Source organism: Micrasema longulum, unplaced genomic scaffold (assembly GCF_059751315.1).
Source record: "Micrasema longulum isolate JH-2025_06_02 unplaced genomic scaffold, ASM5975131v1 h1tg002022l, whole genome shotgun sequence".
In the NCBI taxonomy this organism is placed as follows: Eukaryota; Metazoa; Arthropoda; class Insecta; order Trichoptera; family Brachycentridae; genus Micrasema; species Micrasema longulum.
The window spans coordinates 147,119-160,491 of record NW_028279190.1 but is presented as its reverse complement, the minus strand read 5'-3'; the positions used below and the strand labels follow the sequence as shown (position 1 = coordinate 160,491).

Here is a 13,373-nt window from a genome sequence, read left to right as displayed (position 1 = left end):
AAATTATGAATTCGAATTTTGTAATCTTCAAATGGACATTTTCGCACCTGATTTGGAAAGTAAAATTTGTATAACTGTGCTAAATGTTAATACAAAAAATATTTATCCTTGTTACGCGAAGAATGAATGTCCGCTAATTCAGCGACACATCTATACACATACAGATACATTATACAAGAGAGAGCACGAAGACAGAAGTCATAACAAGGGAGACAGAGACGCTGTTCTGCGGCGGGTGTTGTCTACAACAGATTCAGTCTTCAGTCGGTTGATGACAGTGATGGGGGACGCACGCGCGTAGCATGAGTGGCGTATTCATGATTTTTAATTTATTTGGCTACAACAGGGCTAAATTATATGTTTATTCACATAAATTATGGAAAAGGAATTATTAAACAGTATAACTCCATGTTTATTTTTTTTTTCAAATGTCTGAACTTTAGAATATTGCGTCTTTTACTAGTGGTAACACGATGTTACATCACCGCGTGCAAAGGGATTATTTATCATAGTCTTTTAAGAGTTAAACAAATTGTTGTGGACAATAATAGCTTTTTTTACAAAAAAAACATATTTTTAACAGTGAATTTCGAGGCCTCAATTACAATGGGAAGTTAACATTGATATTCAATTTTATCTACAAAGTAAAATTAAGTTTTCTGTATGAAAAGCAGAATATGCGTACAATTTTTTCTTTTAAACATGTTCAATTATAAGTTATCGGCAAAGATGCTTTAAATGTTCATGCAAAATGACTCATTTACGTACACAAATATCGGTTTTTCTTCTTTATAGACAGTCGGAGATAATTCTGTTAACTCCCCATTGTAATCGGGGCCCTGGTACCTACGATTTCTTTTGAAATATTTGGAAAGAGAAAAATAAAATCCAATAATATCATTTAGGAGAATGTTGGTCTTTCAATGTGTCAGAACGAGGTCTTCAATTAATATTAATTAAATGGATTTGTATTTCTAGAGGGACAGAGAAACACTGGTAGAACAATGGTGACTGTCCAGTTGCTGGATGTTAATGATAATGCTCCACAATTACCCGATGGCCTGTCATGGATAATAAAAGAAAATGCTTTAAAGGTGTGTTTTGATTTTATCTTTCGAATTGGTTCATATCGTCGTTTAGCTAACAACACTGTTATTATTATTATTATTCTTTATATATAGGATTCATCGAATCTCTTATAATCGTCAATTAATCAATTATAACTGCACAATATAAATCAATAATTAGTAAATTAAACCTATCGAACGAATTTAAATAAAAAAACTATAATCAATAATCACGAATCTAATGCCAAGCTGTCTTGTCCTGCAAATATTCATCGACTCTATTGTAGCTTTTTCCAAACAGGCTGTGCTTGACTAAATCTTTAATTTTTTGTTGGCAAAGCCTTATTGTAGAATCGAATGCAGTTTGAGGCAAAACAATTATTATTGTTTTGCAATCTTACTAGACTTTTTACTACTCTGGGCACAACAAGCATATCTTTAGTTCTAAGGTCGAACCTATGGAAATCTCGGTATAAAAAATTTAAAGTAATTTGCTATGCTTTTTTTTAGGATGAAGAGTTAAAACCAGTTGTAATCGCTCCAGATAAAGATGAACCAAATACTGACAACTCACGAGTAAAATACAATGTGTTATCATTAAAATCAGCTTCCAGCCAAAACCCCATAAAGTTCCCTGAAGATCTATTTGGTATTCTAAGTCCCGATAATGTTTCTGGTATACTAATTCCTAATTATAATTTAAAACTTTATTGGGGATCTTACAATATTGAATTGGAGGTAAGACCATTTTATTTATTTTTTATTCCATATTAGTTTTTAAGTAAAAAATAACCTTTTAAGTTTTTTTTTTTATTCTAAGATAAAATTAATACTACGAATTTGTTTTCTGTAATATCAATTAAAGTAAAACCCCTTGTTACGTTTTTCAAGGGAGCATAAAAAAAATAGTGTAAAGAAAACTTTAAAGTGAGGAAATGAAAAATGTATGGAAAAAATGATATTTCATAAAAATATAGTTATTGTACAAGACTATACTAAATATACTGCAGAAAAATTGTAAGAACTGTCATGATTGGGGATTATTCATATTTACCAAAGATATAATTAAACATATTTTGTATTTATTCAAACAATACTGCAATGTATTATTTTTTATTGAACTTAAAAAAATACATGCATAAATAATTTTAACTAGGTACTTAACCGTAAAAACACGAAAATAAAATTTTGAATTTGCACAAAATGCATCCAACGATTTTTTCCCTAAATATTGGGATTTTTTTTTTATATGGTATCACTTTTTTAGTATGACACCAAAAAATTTCAACTGTCATTTACATCGCGGACTATTTCACATTTTAATGATAACTGTTTAAACTATCTCCTTTTCACATTTGTATACCGTTTGTATAACATCAAATATCATCGTAATTTATTGATGTAAAGACATTTTTCTTCCTAAACTTGCGTCAACTGCATGTCGCTATTTTGTAAAATGTCAAAATTAGACACTTAAACAAAATGGTCAATTACACTGCACCTACTTTGAATTTAGTTTGAGACAATAATTTACACATTTTTTATTTACCTCGATTTTATTTTATTTATTTTATTTTATTTTATTTTATTTTATTAGCATAAACGCAAATCTGCCTTTAACATTTTTTACTCTCCATTCACGCGGCGGCGCGCGGCTCGTCTTTTGACAGATCGAATGAATTACCTATGAAAAATATTTTTACGTAAAACCAGGGTTATGAAAAACGTAAAAAACGTTAATTAGGGGGGAAATTGAATGAGAATGTATGGAAAAAAAATGGGACTAAATATTTCGGTGTAAAAAGCGGGAAAACGTAAAATCGAGGAACGTAAAAACGAGGTTTTACTGTAATTAAAATGAATATGTATATATAAATGAATATTATTATACTTATAAAGATATATTAGTTGTTTTTTTTGTTTTGTAAAAAAATATTTTTACGCCTTGCGGAAGGACAGTCGTATTTGAAAAAAAATCGGGTTGTGGTCCTGTGGCTAGTGACTCGGACTCACGGACCAAAGGTCTGTGGTTCGAATCCCACTCCACCCCAACTTGATTCCATTTTCTAATAGGGAGTTATTTACAATTCGTTTAAAATGGCCCTCGAAATGAAATATTTGGGTAAATCATAAGAACGCAAATATTTCTTTTATTGAAAAAAAAAACCGGTCGGCATATTTGTTTTTATATATTTTTTCAATATCATCTCTTCTGAGGTATCCACATCACGTATCCAAGCCAAGTCCACCGCAGCTTCCTCGAAACGCCCCAATGCAATAACCGTTTTTGCGGGAATTCAAAATCACAAATTTTAAAATGTTTTTATTTTACTAATAAGTAGAAAAAAACTTTTTTTACTCAACACTACAGTATTTCATTGACCCTAAATACATTAAAAATGAAGGGATATTTCCCTATTAGGGAAGAAAAGAGAATGTATTTAACTCTGAGCTTTATTTTCAGGCATACGACTTGGGCGAGCCCAGAATGAATACAACCAAAGTATACAGTTTGACAGTAACTCCATACAATTATGAACGCCCGAAATTTGTTTTTCCAGTCCAGAATCAATTTTATCGTTTAAAACAGGTTTAGTACAAAAGTGATTTATTTCTGATTTTATAATATGATTTGTCTGGTGGAGATAAGTATTTATTTCAATAATTCCAACAACAGATAAAATGTGGAATACAGAAATATGAGGAATAACGTGTGGGTTAAAAATGATCAAACCCCAAAAATAAGATAAAGCTGTTACCATTTGAAATGAGATTCAGCATCATAATTATTTTCTCATGGAGCAGAAACACAAAAACGCCAAAATTGATGTTTTATGCAGATTTATTAATAAAGCTCTTATAAATTCAATCATTTTTAGGATACCTACCCAAACGGAAGATCTTATTCTTATTCTTAGAGGTGAGTATCAGTGCTATGCAAGCTCCTGACGTCACTGCTACCTGTGAAGATCTATTATGGCGGGTCCCCGTGAATATTTCTCGCACTCCATGCCCAGGTCTATAAAGAACCTGGCTTCTGTGTGGAACGAGAGTTCTCATTTTGCTAAATCTCCCCCTCCAAGCCCAGATCCGTAAAGTATCGGGCAAATTAGGTAGGGTGCGAGCTCTTTAACATCCTCAGGTTTAACCAGTGGACCCCCGAGGATGAGGCTTCTTATGATGTAAAGCATCACATTCACACAGAATGTGTATAGGTGTTTCCTCATCTGCACTGCAGAACCTACATCTAGAAGTTTCGGAAAGGTTCATTCTAGCAAGGTGTTTGTTCAATCTTCAGTGCCCTAAAAGGGTTCTAGTTATAACCCTCACTTGATTTCGGCTAAGCTTTATTAGGTCGAAGGGAAACCTTTGCGAGTACCCTTTCATACTGTACTTCCGTACTGAAGGAAGCTCTTAGTAGTTACATTAACAAAAAAAGCTTAAGCATTTTAATTATCAAATTATTTTTTATTTTTCCCTTGCCTTATTGTTTGAAAACGTATTTTGAACATAATGAGGAACTTCAGCCCTACGGGAAATTGGATACAAAAAATGTTTTCTTACGCGGGGTAAAAATTAGAGCATTAAATTGTACGGCAAAGTTTCTTGAAAATGTACAGAAAAAATAATAAAAAATATATTGATAAAAACGCACTACTTTAAATGACGTCACTGGTTCATGTGAATCAACCTATGATCTGAGAGCTATGGAAGATTTCCGGTCTGCTTGTAGCTTCTAGACCAATAGGAAGAACTAAATGGGAATAAGCGGAAATGAACCTCTGACGTTACACGCGGAGTTATTTCAGAAATACAAAACTTTGAAAAATCGTAGCACCGATAATACGATAAATAAAAATTAAAAAAAAATTTTTTTGACTTAGTATAACAGTCTGTTAACAAATAAATAATTCAAAAAAAACCACTGAACTTCCTCATTAGATGATATTGCAAAAACAATGTATATGTGAACGTATCTGTTTTAGGAAGATGCCAAAGCTGGTTCGCTGCTATATTTTGCGGGCAAAGGAAGGTTTACTGATATAAGTGCAACTGATCCGGACGGTTTAGAAGCGGGACAAGTTGAGTTCGAAATAATCGGAAAAGGTTTCTTGAAATTATTTTTTTTTTATTATTTATTAAATCATAGAAAGGTGCCTGATTTTACCATAGTGTATATAAAGAATTGCATTATAAGACATTCTTAAACTTATGTGAAAAGTTGAAGGTTTCAAATTTCAATATAAAAAATATCTAAAAGTAAAACAGAATCATGAATGCGCAATTTAAAATTTTAGGTAAATCTCATAATAGGCGCATATATTCATATATTTTATGTAAGATGCCATTGGGAATGCCATGGGGCTGAATTCCAACTACATATTGATATGTGCCTACCAGGGGAAAAGTTTGTACTCATAAAATTTTCAGCAAAAGACTCGCTCGAAACTGGTTACAAGCATGAAAATAATTGTTATTATCGCTCATCTGAATTTAAAAATCTTTCAACCGCAGTTTAGATTTTTCCAATGTCTAACCGAATACATAAAGCAGCGGATTAATCAGATAATTGCTGTCTCTATTCATGGTTGTGATAGGTGTAGGTATTGTATTTGTAACAATCAATACTTACCATTGTCTCATCGTCCATTTTATGACTTGCGAGCATTTTATGACAAGTGAGGCTCCGCCTCATTAAAAAAATCATACTGCACATGTTCACAATGCGGCGTGTTCAATAATTGGCCTTACTTATAAACCTGGCATAAAGTTACGCCTGGGCATAGAGGTAGAATAAGGATTGTATTCCCATCCGAAGTATACTACTGTACTTTGGCGTAACTTTATAACAGGTTAAAAGTAAGGCCAATAATTGAGCGAGCCGCATTGTGAACGGCTCAATATATACCAACGTAAGCACAACCCTATTTCCTTGTCCAAAATACAGTTTTTTGCAACGTACGGGCAATGCACACGATATCTTCAGTCTATTAATTTCATCGCACTCCTTCGGACAGCACGTGCTGCAAGCAAAAAACATATTTATTTTAATGTGCTTAAGGTTGAATTTGGAGTACATTAATATTGGTTAGGCGAAAAGTGAACGAGCCTCAAACGTAAAGAGAAAACATACTCGCTGGATGTCACATTGTGAGCGAGTTTTGAGTTAGTCTTTTCTACAGATGACAGCTCTTAAAGTCTGTTCATTTCGACAAGAATTTCCAAATAAACAAACCAGCCGCCTGATATACAAAGGAGAATAGCCTATTTCACACATATCATCTTAATCTAAACGGCACGGTAAAATTATAAAGAGTAATATAATTTGAAGAATTTTTTTTAGTGACGACACTTAGCTTCATATATTGGCCACACTGATTATTAAATGTCAAATGGTGTATAAAACTGCTGCAAAAATGGAAGTAAAACTAATTCGGTTTGGTCAATTCAACCTAATTAAGTGTTTTGAGTAATGCTTAAGGTCGCAATAATGTTCTAAATGAAAATCATCAAGTTTGATTTCACGTGTTTATATTTTTTGGCGTTTTATCATCAGTGTGGCCATTATGTGAAGCAAAGTGTCGTCACTTTAAAATAATAAAACTCTTCTAATTAATCAATACCACCCCTGGTTTCCATTCCCGGTGAGATCGCAATAAATTTTACTTTTCTCTATTCTGTGTTCTGTGCTGTAATTCACCACTCTCATACCTATAGTATTATTTTATTTGTTTTTTTCAGAAATTTCTAAGGAATATTTTAACATTACGAATCAAAACAATAACAAGGGCACTTTAACACTCCTTAAAGATTTGAACACCGAAGATAAAAAATTTGAGGTAATCAGTGAATATATATTTTTGATTTTCTTATAAATACGAGGGTTGTGTAAAAAATAAGGTTCTCAATTTTTTTTCAGGTTTAAGGCATTTTTTATTTGAACTGAAAAATACATCATTGGAAAGCTTAGTTTCTTAACTATTTTTCAACATAATCATCAGGTTTTTCAACGCATTTTTTGTTGACGACTAACCCACTTTTGGAATCCAGCTTCAAAGAAGTCCGCCGCCAGTCCGTGGAGGAATTTGGTGACCGCTTCCTGCACTCTTTCATCAGTTTCGAAACGTTGTCCACACAAGTGTTGCTTTAATTTTGGAAACAAGTGGAAGTCCCTCGGTGCAAGATCAGGGCTGTAGGGGGGAGCCTGTTCAACGAGATCCCAGCCAAAATTTTCGATTAAATCCTTGGTTTGGCGAGAGACGTGCGGGCACAGTCTAACGCCTTTCGTGGTACAGTCTAACGCCTTTCGTCAGTCTTCCTCTCCGGCGATTTTGGATGGCTCTTCTGAGTTTTTTCAAGGTCTCGCAATAATTTTCCGAATTTATTGTGGTCCCTCGAGTCATAAACTCAACAAGCAGGACAGTCACCAAATTCCTCCACGGACTGGCGGCGGACTTCTTTGAAGCTGGATTCCAAAAGTGGATTAGTCGTTAACAAAAATGCGTTGAAAAATCTGGTGATTATGTTGAAAAATAGTTAAGAATTAGCTTTCCAATGATGTATTTTTTAGTTCAAATAAAAAATGCATTAAACCTGAAAAAAATTTGAGAACCTTATTTTTTACAAAACCCTCGTATATTATTGTAAAACGTATCTAGGATTGCCAGATTTGGGTGACTGATGTTTAAACATGCCAGAATGGTGAATGTTACACAGCGTGTGAAAAAGCCACTTAAACCAGCCAACGACAGGTTATAAGCCCTGTAAATATCTAGACTTTCATATTCCATTCTCAATTTTTTTCCCCTCTCCGTTGCAACAAATTTAGATATAAATATTTTTTTGATTAATCTTGTACGATTTTTTTTCTAACACATCTGACAACCCTAGACGTAGCCTAATCATTACTTAAGATGATTCTAAACGAAAATATGAAACTGATTTATCTTATTTTTTGTGTTGTACACCATTTTATGAAAAGGACTCAAATTATATTGTTATGGTATTTGTTATAATCAATATAGTGTAAAGTTTCCGCAAACCAAGTTTTGTAAAATTTCCATTGAAAATAAACGTAAAAATAAAAAAATTCAATAAATCTATAAATAATTAGTTTCACATTATTTATTTATTTATTTATTTTTATTCGGAAAAAAAACAACAGTTTTTACATATATTGTGTAAAAAAAATAAGAATACATATGAACGAAAATTGTGAAAACAGTCAATAAAAATTTTCCACAGTTGTGTAAGATATCGATTAAGTACATTATCGGTATCAAAATAAAAGCAATTAACAATTGTTAGGCACTTAGAAACTTGCAAATAAAATAAAAATACATATAATTATTTACAGTTATAAAAATAAAGTTAATAGAAACCAGATCACCTTAAATTTAAAGAATAAGAAAAGAAAAAAAGTTATATAAAAATAATGTAAAAGGTACAAAAATGTAATAATGAACATATTATTGATTAATTTGGTGTTTATTTTGTAGAACTCCAGATATAAATTTATAATATAATAAATCAAACACTGATTTGAGTCTACTGAACAGTTTATTTTATTTTTACAAATATAAAAACACAAATTTCGTGACAATTGTTTCGCCTTGTTAAGACATTTTCATTCGTTAATGCATTTTCATTCGTTTGAAAATGCCCTAACAACGCGAAACAATTGTCACGAAATTTTTGTTTTTATATTTGTAAAAATAAAATAAAGCGTTCAGTAGACTCAAATCAGTGTTTGATTTTTTATATACGAAGTTTAGGTTCATATTTTCATTTAGAATCACCCTAAAATTGTTTTTTGCTTGGCAATGTAAATTAATGATAATTCAAACTTGTTTATCACATTTTGTTTGAATTACGCCTATTTGCACTTGTTTACAGATAACCATAAAGGCTAAAGATAAAGGAACAGATCCTTCTAGTTTGGAAGAAACTGTTACATTCACTGTCCAGTTTGTCCCAACCGAAGGTGCTCCATACTTTGAAAACAACTCAGCTACAACCAAATTCACAGGTAAGAAAAAATCTTTATCATGCTCTATTGAAATACGATTGGAACCTCAGAGTAATAATGCGCCAATCTATAGAGGAGCCCAAACGTGGGAAAACCATTCTATTACTATTGGGTATTAAGTTAGCTACAGTTCGCAGCAAAACAATGCACGGTGGTCCCGCGTTCATAGAGGGGCGGTCATAGCCTTTTGCTGTTGTAATAAACATTCAAAGCATATGCCACTGTATTTAAAAATACTTTTTCATAAGAATGACTAATTTCAGAAAAAAAAAACGCATTTTTATTGAAATATATAGTTTATTAGTTAAATAAAATAGGAAAAAATGTATGACAATGATGATTAGTATGTGATCGGGTTGTGGTCCTGTGGCTAGTGTCTCGGACTCACGGACCAAAGGTCTGTGGTTTGAATCCCACTCTACCCCAACTTGATTCCATTTTCTAATAGTGAGTTATTTACAACTCGTTGAAAATAGCCCTCAAAATTAAATATTTGGGTAAATCATAAGAACGCAAATATTTCTTTTTTTAAAATAAAAAAAGTATAAACATATCAAAATTTTATAATTTCTTTATTTCGGTTTATTTAATAGGTACACAAAATTACATTTTGACACAAAAATACATAGTGAAAGAGTACAAATATAAAACCAAACGTACAAAAAATAACGGTTTATTAAAAGTCTAGTGTAGGTGTTGTCAATTTACATAAATAAAAATGTCAGCACTTAATATTTACAAAACTATATATTTTCAAAGAAAAATATTAAAAACTATTAGTTGCACTTTAAAAAAAAAAATTAAACACATAAACTCTTTTGACGAAATAGACTTCTTCTTACGAGGCAAATTCCTAAGGCTTGAAATTAAGGGATCTGAAGTAAGAAGGCTATGTAAGAGATCGGTATTAGATAAAGTTCGTGACATTTCTCGTGTGTTATCGCGCCTATAAAGCTTAGTAATTTTGTTGCCTGATTCCGCTACTTCCTCAGATAACTCTCCAATAGACAATAATGCATGCTCAATCACCTCAGACCTATGAATAGGTATTTTATGGACAGAAGATGGCAATTAGTACCATGGGTATTCCTGAACTAGTTGTTGAGCAGTTCGTAACGTGTAATCCCTATACTTAACTTTATTTATATTATATCCTGATGACAAACATTGCAGCAAATGGCAACACCTGTCTATCAGATCCTTATTAAGGCCGTAATTATATAACAAGTCAGAGCACTTAATACTTTCTAAAACTTCCTTTTGAGATTCACGTATACGGTTTGTGGTGTGATCTAACAAAGATTGCAATTCTATTTTGGCAGACGATTCTGTGATTTTTTTTTCCGATGTAGACACCGCTTTTTTGCATTTAATACATTCCTGTAAGATGGAGTATAAGCAGCTCTTTTAAATGCACAAATTGTTTTATTAATAAATACTGATGTTTAGTTAACTTTGCTTATACAATGAGAGATACTACTTCGTCAGTACTGACTTGTAAAAAATATGTATTAAATTGATCGGAGTACTTTAATAAAGTATTTACGGCAGAATCGTCTACTTTTGATAAAATTGCTAACCTTCTACATTTTGATCGTTTGCTACAGTCCGCAAAATTCTTCATGTGTCGATCATTTAAAAACGGCATCTCTTGTAGCTGCTCCTGGACTTCCTGTACGTTGCGTGGATCCCAAAAGGTCGCATTCTTCTGTCACATTCTACCAATCAGAATATTTACCGACCATTTTTGGCATCCAATACTTGTTTTTTTTTTGTATATGTAATTAATAAGATTTTTTAAGTTATTTGTGTCGATATTTTCGCCATCGGGTATTTGTTTGGCAAACACATGTAAAGTATAGCGTTTTTTTTCCACATTACTTCCAATTTTAGCTAGCCAAATGTCAAACAAATGCATTCGCGCAAATAAACACTTGTAAAGAGATCCTAAAAAAAAAATTACAAAAAAGTCAGGCATGTAATTTTCCCTAATTTTTTTATTCGTGTGCAATGTACGGAGTGTACGGCTCATACTAAACCCCGGAGCAGAGTTGTGCAGATAAATATATCAAAAAAACAATGTTCTTGTAAACATTATGTAGTAAATAAGGTTGGGGGCAGAGCGGAGAAAATAGTTAAAAGTTTATGGAAACAAAAATACAATTTTTAATTTATACAAAAAAATATACAAAATTAGAAGAATTGCATTTGGAACAAAATAAACAAAAAATTGACGTAACATCACATTACATAAGAATTCTTGGAATCGTCGTGCGTCGTTGTGAGAATTGTTATCATAGGTATTTAATAATTCATAGTGAACATTCATCATTCAGTGGACCAATATTGAAGAACATCCTCATCGCATCAAAGGTAGTTCCATTTCCGTGCTTCTTTCCTTTATTACAAAATTGAATGATATTTGTTTTTACATTATACAGTCCCCCCATCGTTTAGAATAATAGTGAAATAATTAATTTAATTTTAAAAATTGCCGACTTAAGGGGATGTTGCCATGTTTGCAACAAACCCAATAATTTGAAAGTTAGATTCTCACAAAAAAAGCCGTATTTTAAACTGACAATGCTATAATTATTGTAAACAGTTGTATTCTGAATAAGTTTCAATTCATATCGCACTTTTTTAAGATTTTGGATTTTGCCGGGTTTGCATTGCCCTCAAACGCTGATTTTGAAGTTACCTATTTGTAGTAATCACCCCACAATAAGCTATACATATACATATGTCATTATTTTCCTATCCGCAACCGGTGGTGTATCTTGATCATTTGATACATGAACGCAACATAATCACTCCAGATTCAGTTCGGCGACTATGAAATATTAGGGTGAAAATCACTGTTTTAACTAATTATTTGTAATCGAACACGAAATCTCGCGCATTATAAATGAAAGCTCTAACCAATCACGAAGCGGACTTATCTCTTCTCAATTTCTTTTTTCAGGATTTTTACCCGAGTAGGCCATCAAGTGGAAAATACGTCCGGGATTCTGGTTTCATCTCAAACATAGACTTGTATTCTCGACACGAACTTACGAATGTTTTTTCTTTCTAGAATGTTCCACTGGACAATCACATATATTTAGTGAAGCTATAGATCCCAAAAATATGGCTTGCAATGAAGATTCTTGTAAATTTGACATATATTATTTCATCATAAAAGGTAAAAAATAATTTATTTTCTCAAAAAAAAAATATTACGCTAGTAATACGACGGTCCCGAGTATTGTAAGTGTAAATTGGTATATTACTAGGGTAACTTAGTGTCGGTTTTATACAAATATTTAATGGCATTTAGTAATAAATAAAATATGTCAATTTTGAACGCGGCGTAAATTGTATTTTCAAACTTTAGCTATATTAAAAAGTACAGCACAGTAAAAAAATTGCTTAGTTTATTTTAATTCCTTGACAAAGGAACAGCCGTGTACTGATACTGATATTATTATCACGTATTGAGTTTAGTTTGGTGATTTGAAACAAAGTAAAGATATTTAATGAGGTATATTTTCATATAAGTTATATATCAAAATAGTTGGTACACTTCCACTTATTCAATTGACCAATTGGCGCTTTTACCCTCTAACGAGCAGCTTGAAAATTGGAATTCCATCAATAAATACTAATTGTCAATAAATAAAGATTGAATACGATGATCATCCGCAAAATAAGGTTACAACATTTATGTAAGAGAGAAAAATGCTTGTATTTAATTGAAATTCACAGGATAATCCACAAATATATTTAACTATTTTTCAACGTAATCGCCGTTGAGATCAAGACATTTCTGTAGTCGGGGCACCAGTTTTTGTATGCCCCAGTGTCATAGAAATCCACCTGTTTCTCGCGCTTCTTCACTGCTTCTTCGACCTCCTGACCGTTGGAAAAACATTTTTCACCTAAAAACTCTTTGAGTTTAGTGAAAAGGTGATTGTCCGAAGGCGCCAAGTCCGGTGGGTGACAATATCCCATCCAAACGATGTCAACAGCTCCTGTGTAACTCGCGCGGTGGGGGGCTTGGCGTTGTCATGCATTCCCATTCCCAGCATTCCCCTTCTGCGGTTCTGTATGGTTCTTTTGAGTGTTTTTAGGGTATTGCAGTAAACCTCTGCATTAATTGTAGTCCCTTTAGGCATAAAATCAACCAACAGGACTCCCTTACAGTCCCAGAAAACTGATGCCATAACTTTTCTGTGGCTTAATGGGTCGTTTTGAATTTCTTAGTGAATAGGGAAGGTGAATGACGCCACTGAAGT

At 32.5% G+C, this 13,373-nt stretch overlaps 1 protein-coding gene across 2 annotated transcripts in view; it reads left to right on the top strand.

Annotated features, from left to right (window-relative positions):
* The window catches only part of LOC148273260 (cadherin-AgCad1-like), a 57,500-nt gene that overhangs the window by 26,976 nt on the left and 17,151 nt on the right, over nucleotides 1–13,373 (top strand). For both annotated transcript variants that reach the window (XM_088238942.1, XM_088238943.1), the window contains 7 exons: nucleotides 979–1,094; nucleotides 1,578–1,805; nucleotides 3,532–3,657; nucleotides 5,054–5,174; nucleotides 6,810–6,907; nucleotides 8,964–9,096; nucleotides 12,173–12,280. In XM_088238942.1, the coding sequence (XP_088095068.1) occupies nucleotides 979–1,094; nucleotides 1,578–1,805; nucleotides 3,532–3,657; nucleotides 5,054–5,174; nucleotides 6,810–6,907; nucleotides 8,964–9,096; nucleotides 12,173–12,280 (930 nt within the window). The remainder of the gene's footprint in view (nucleotides 1–978; nucleotides 1,095–1,577; nucleotides 1,806–3,531; nucleotides 3,658–5,053; nucleotides 5,175–6,809; nucleotides 6,908–8,963; nucleotides 9,097–12,172; nucleotides 12,281–13,373) is intronic.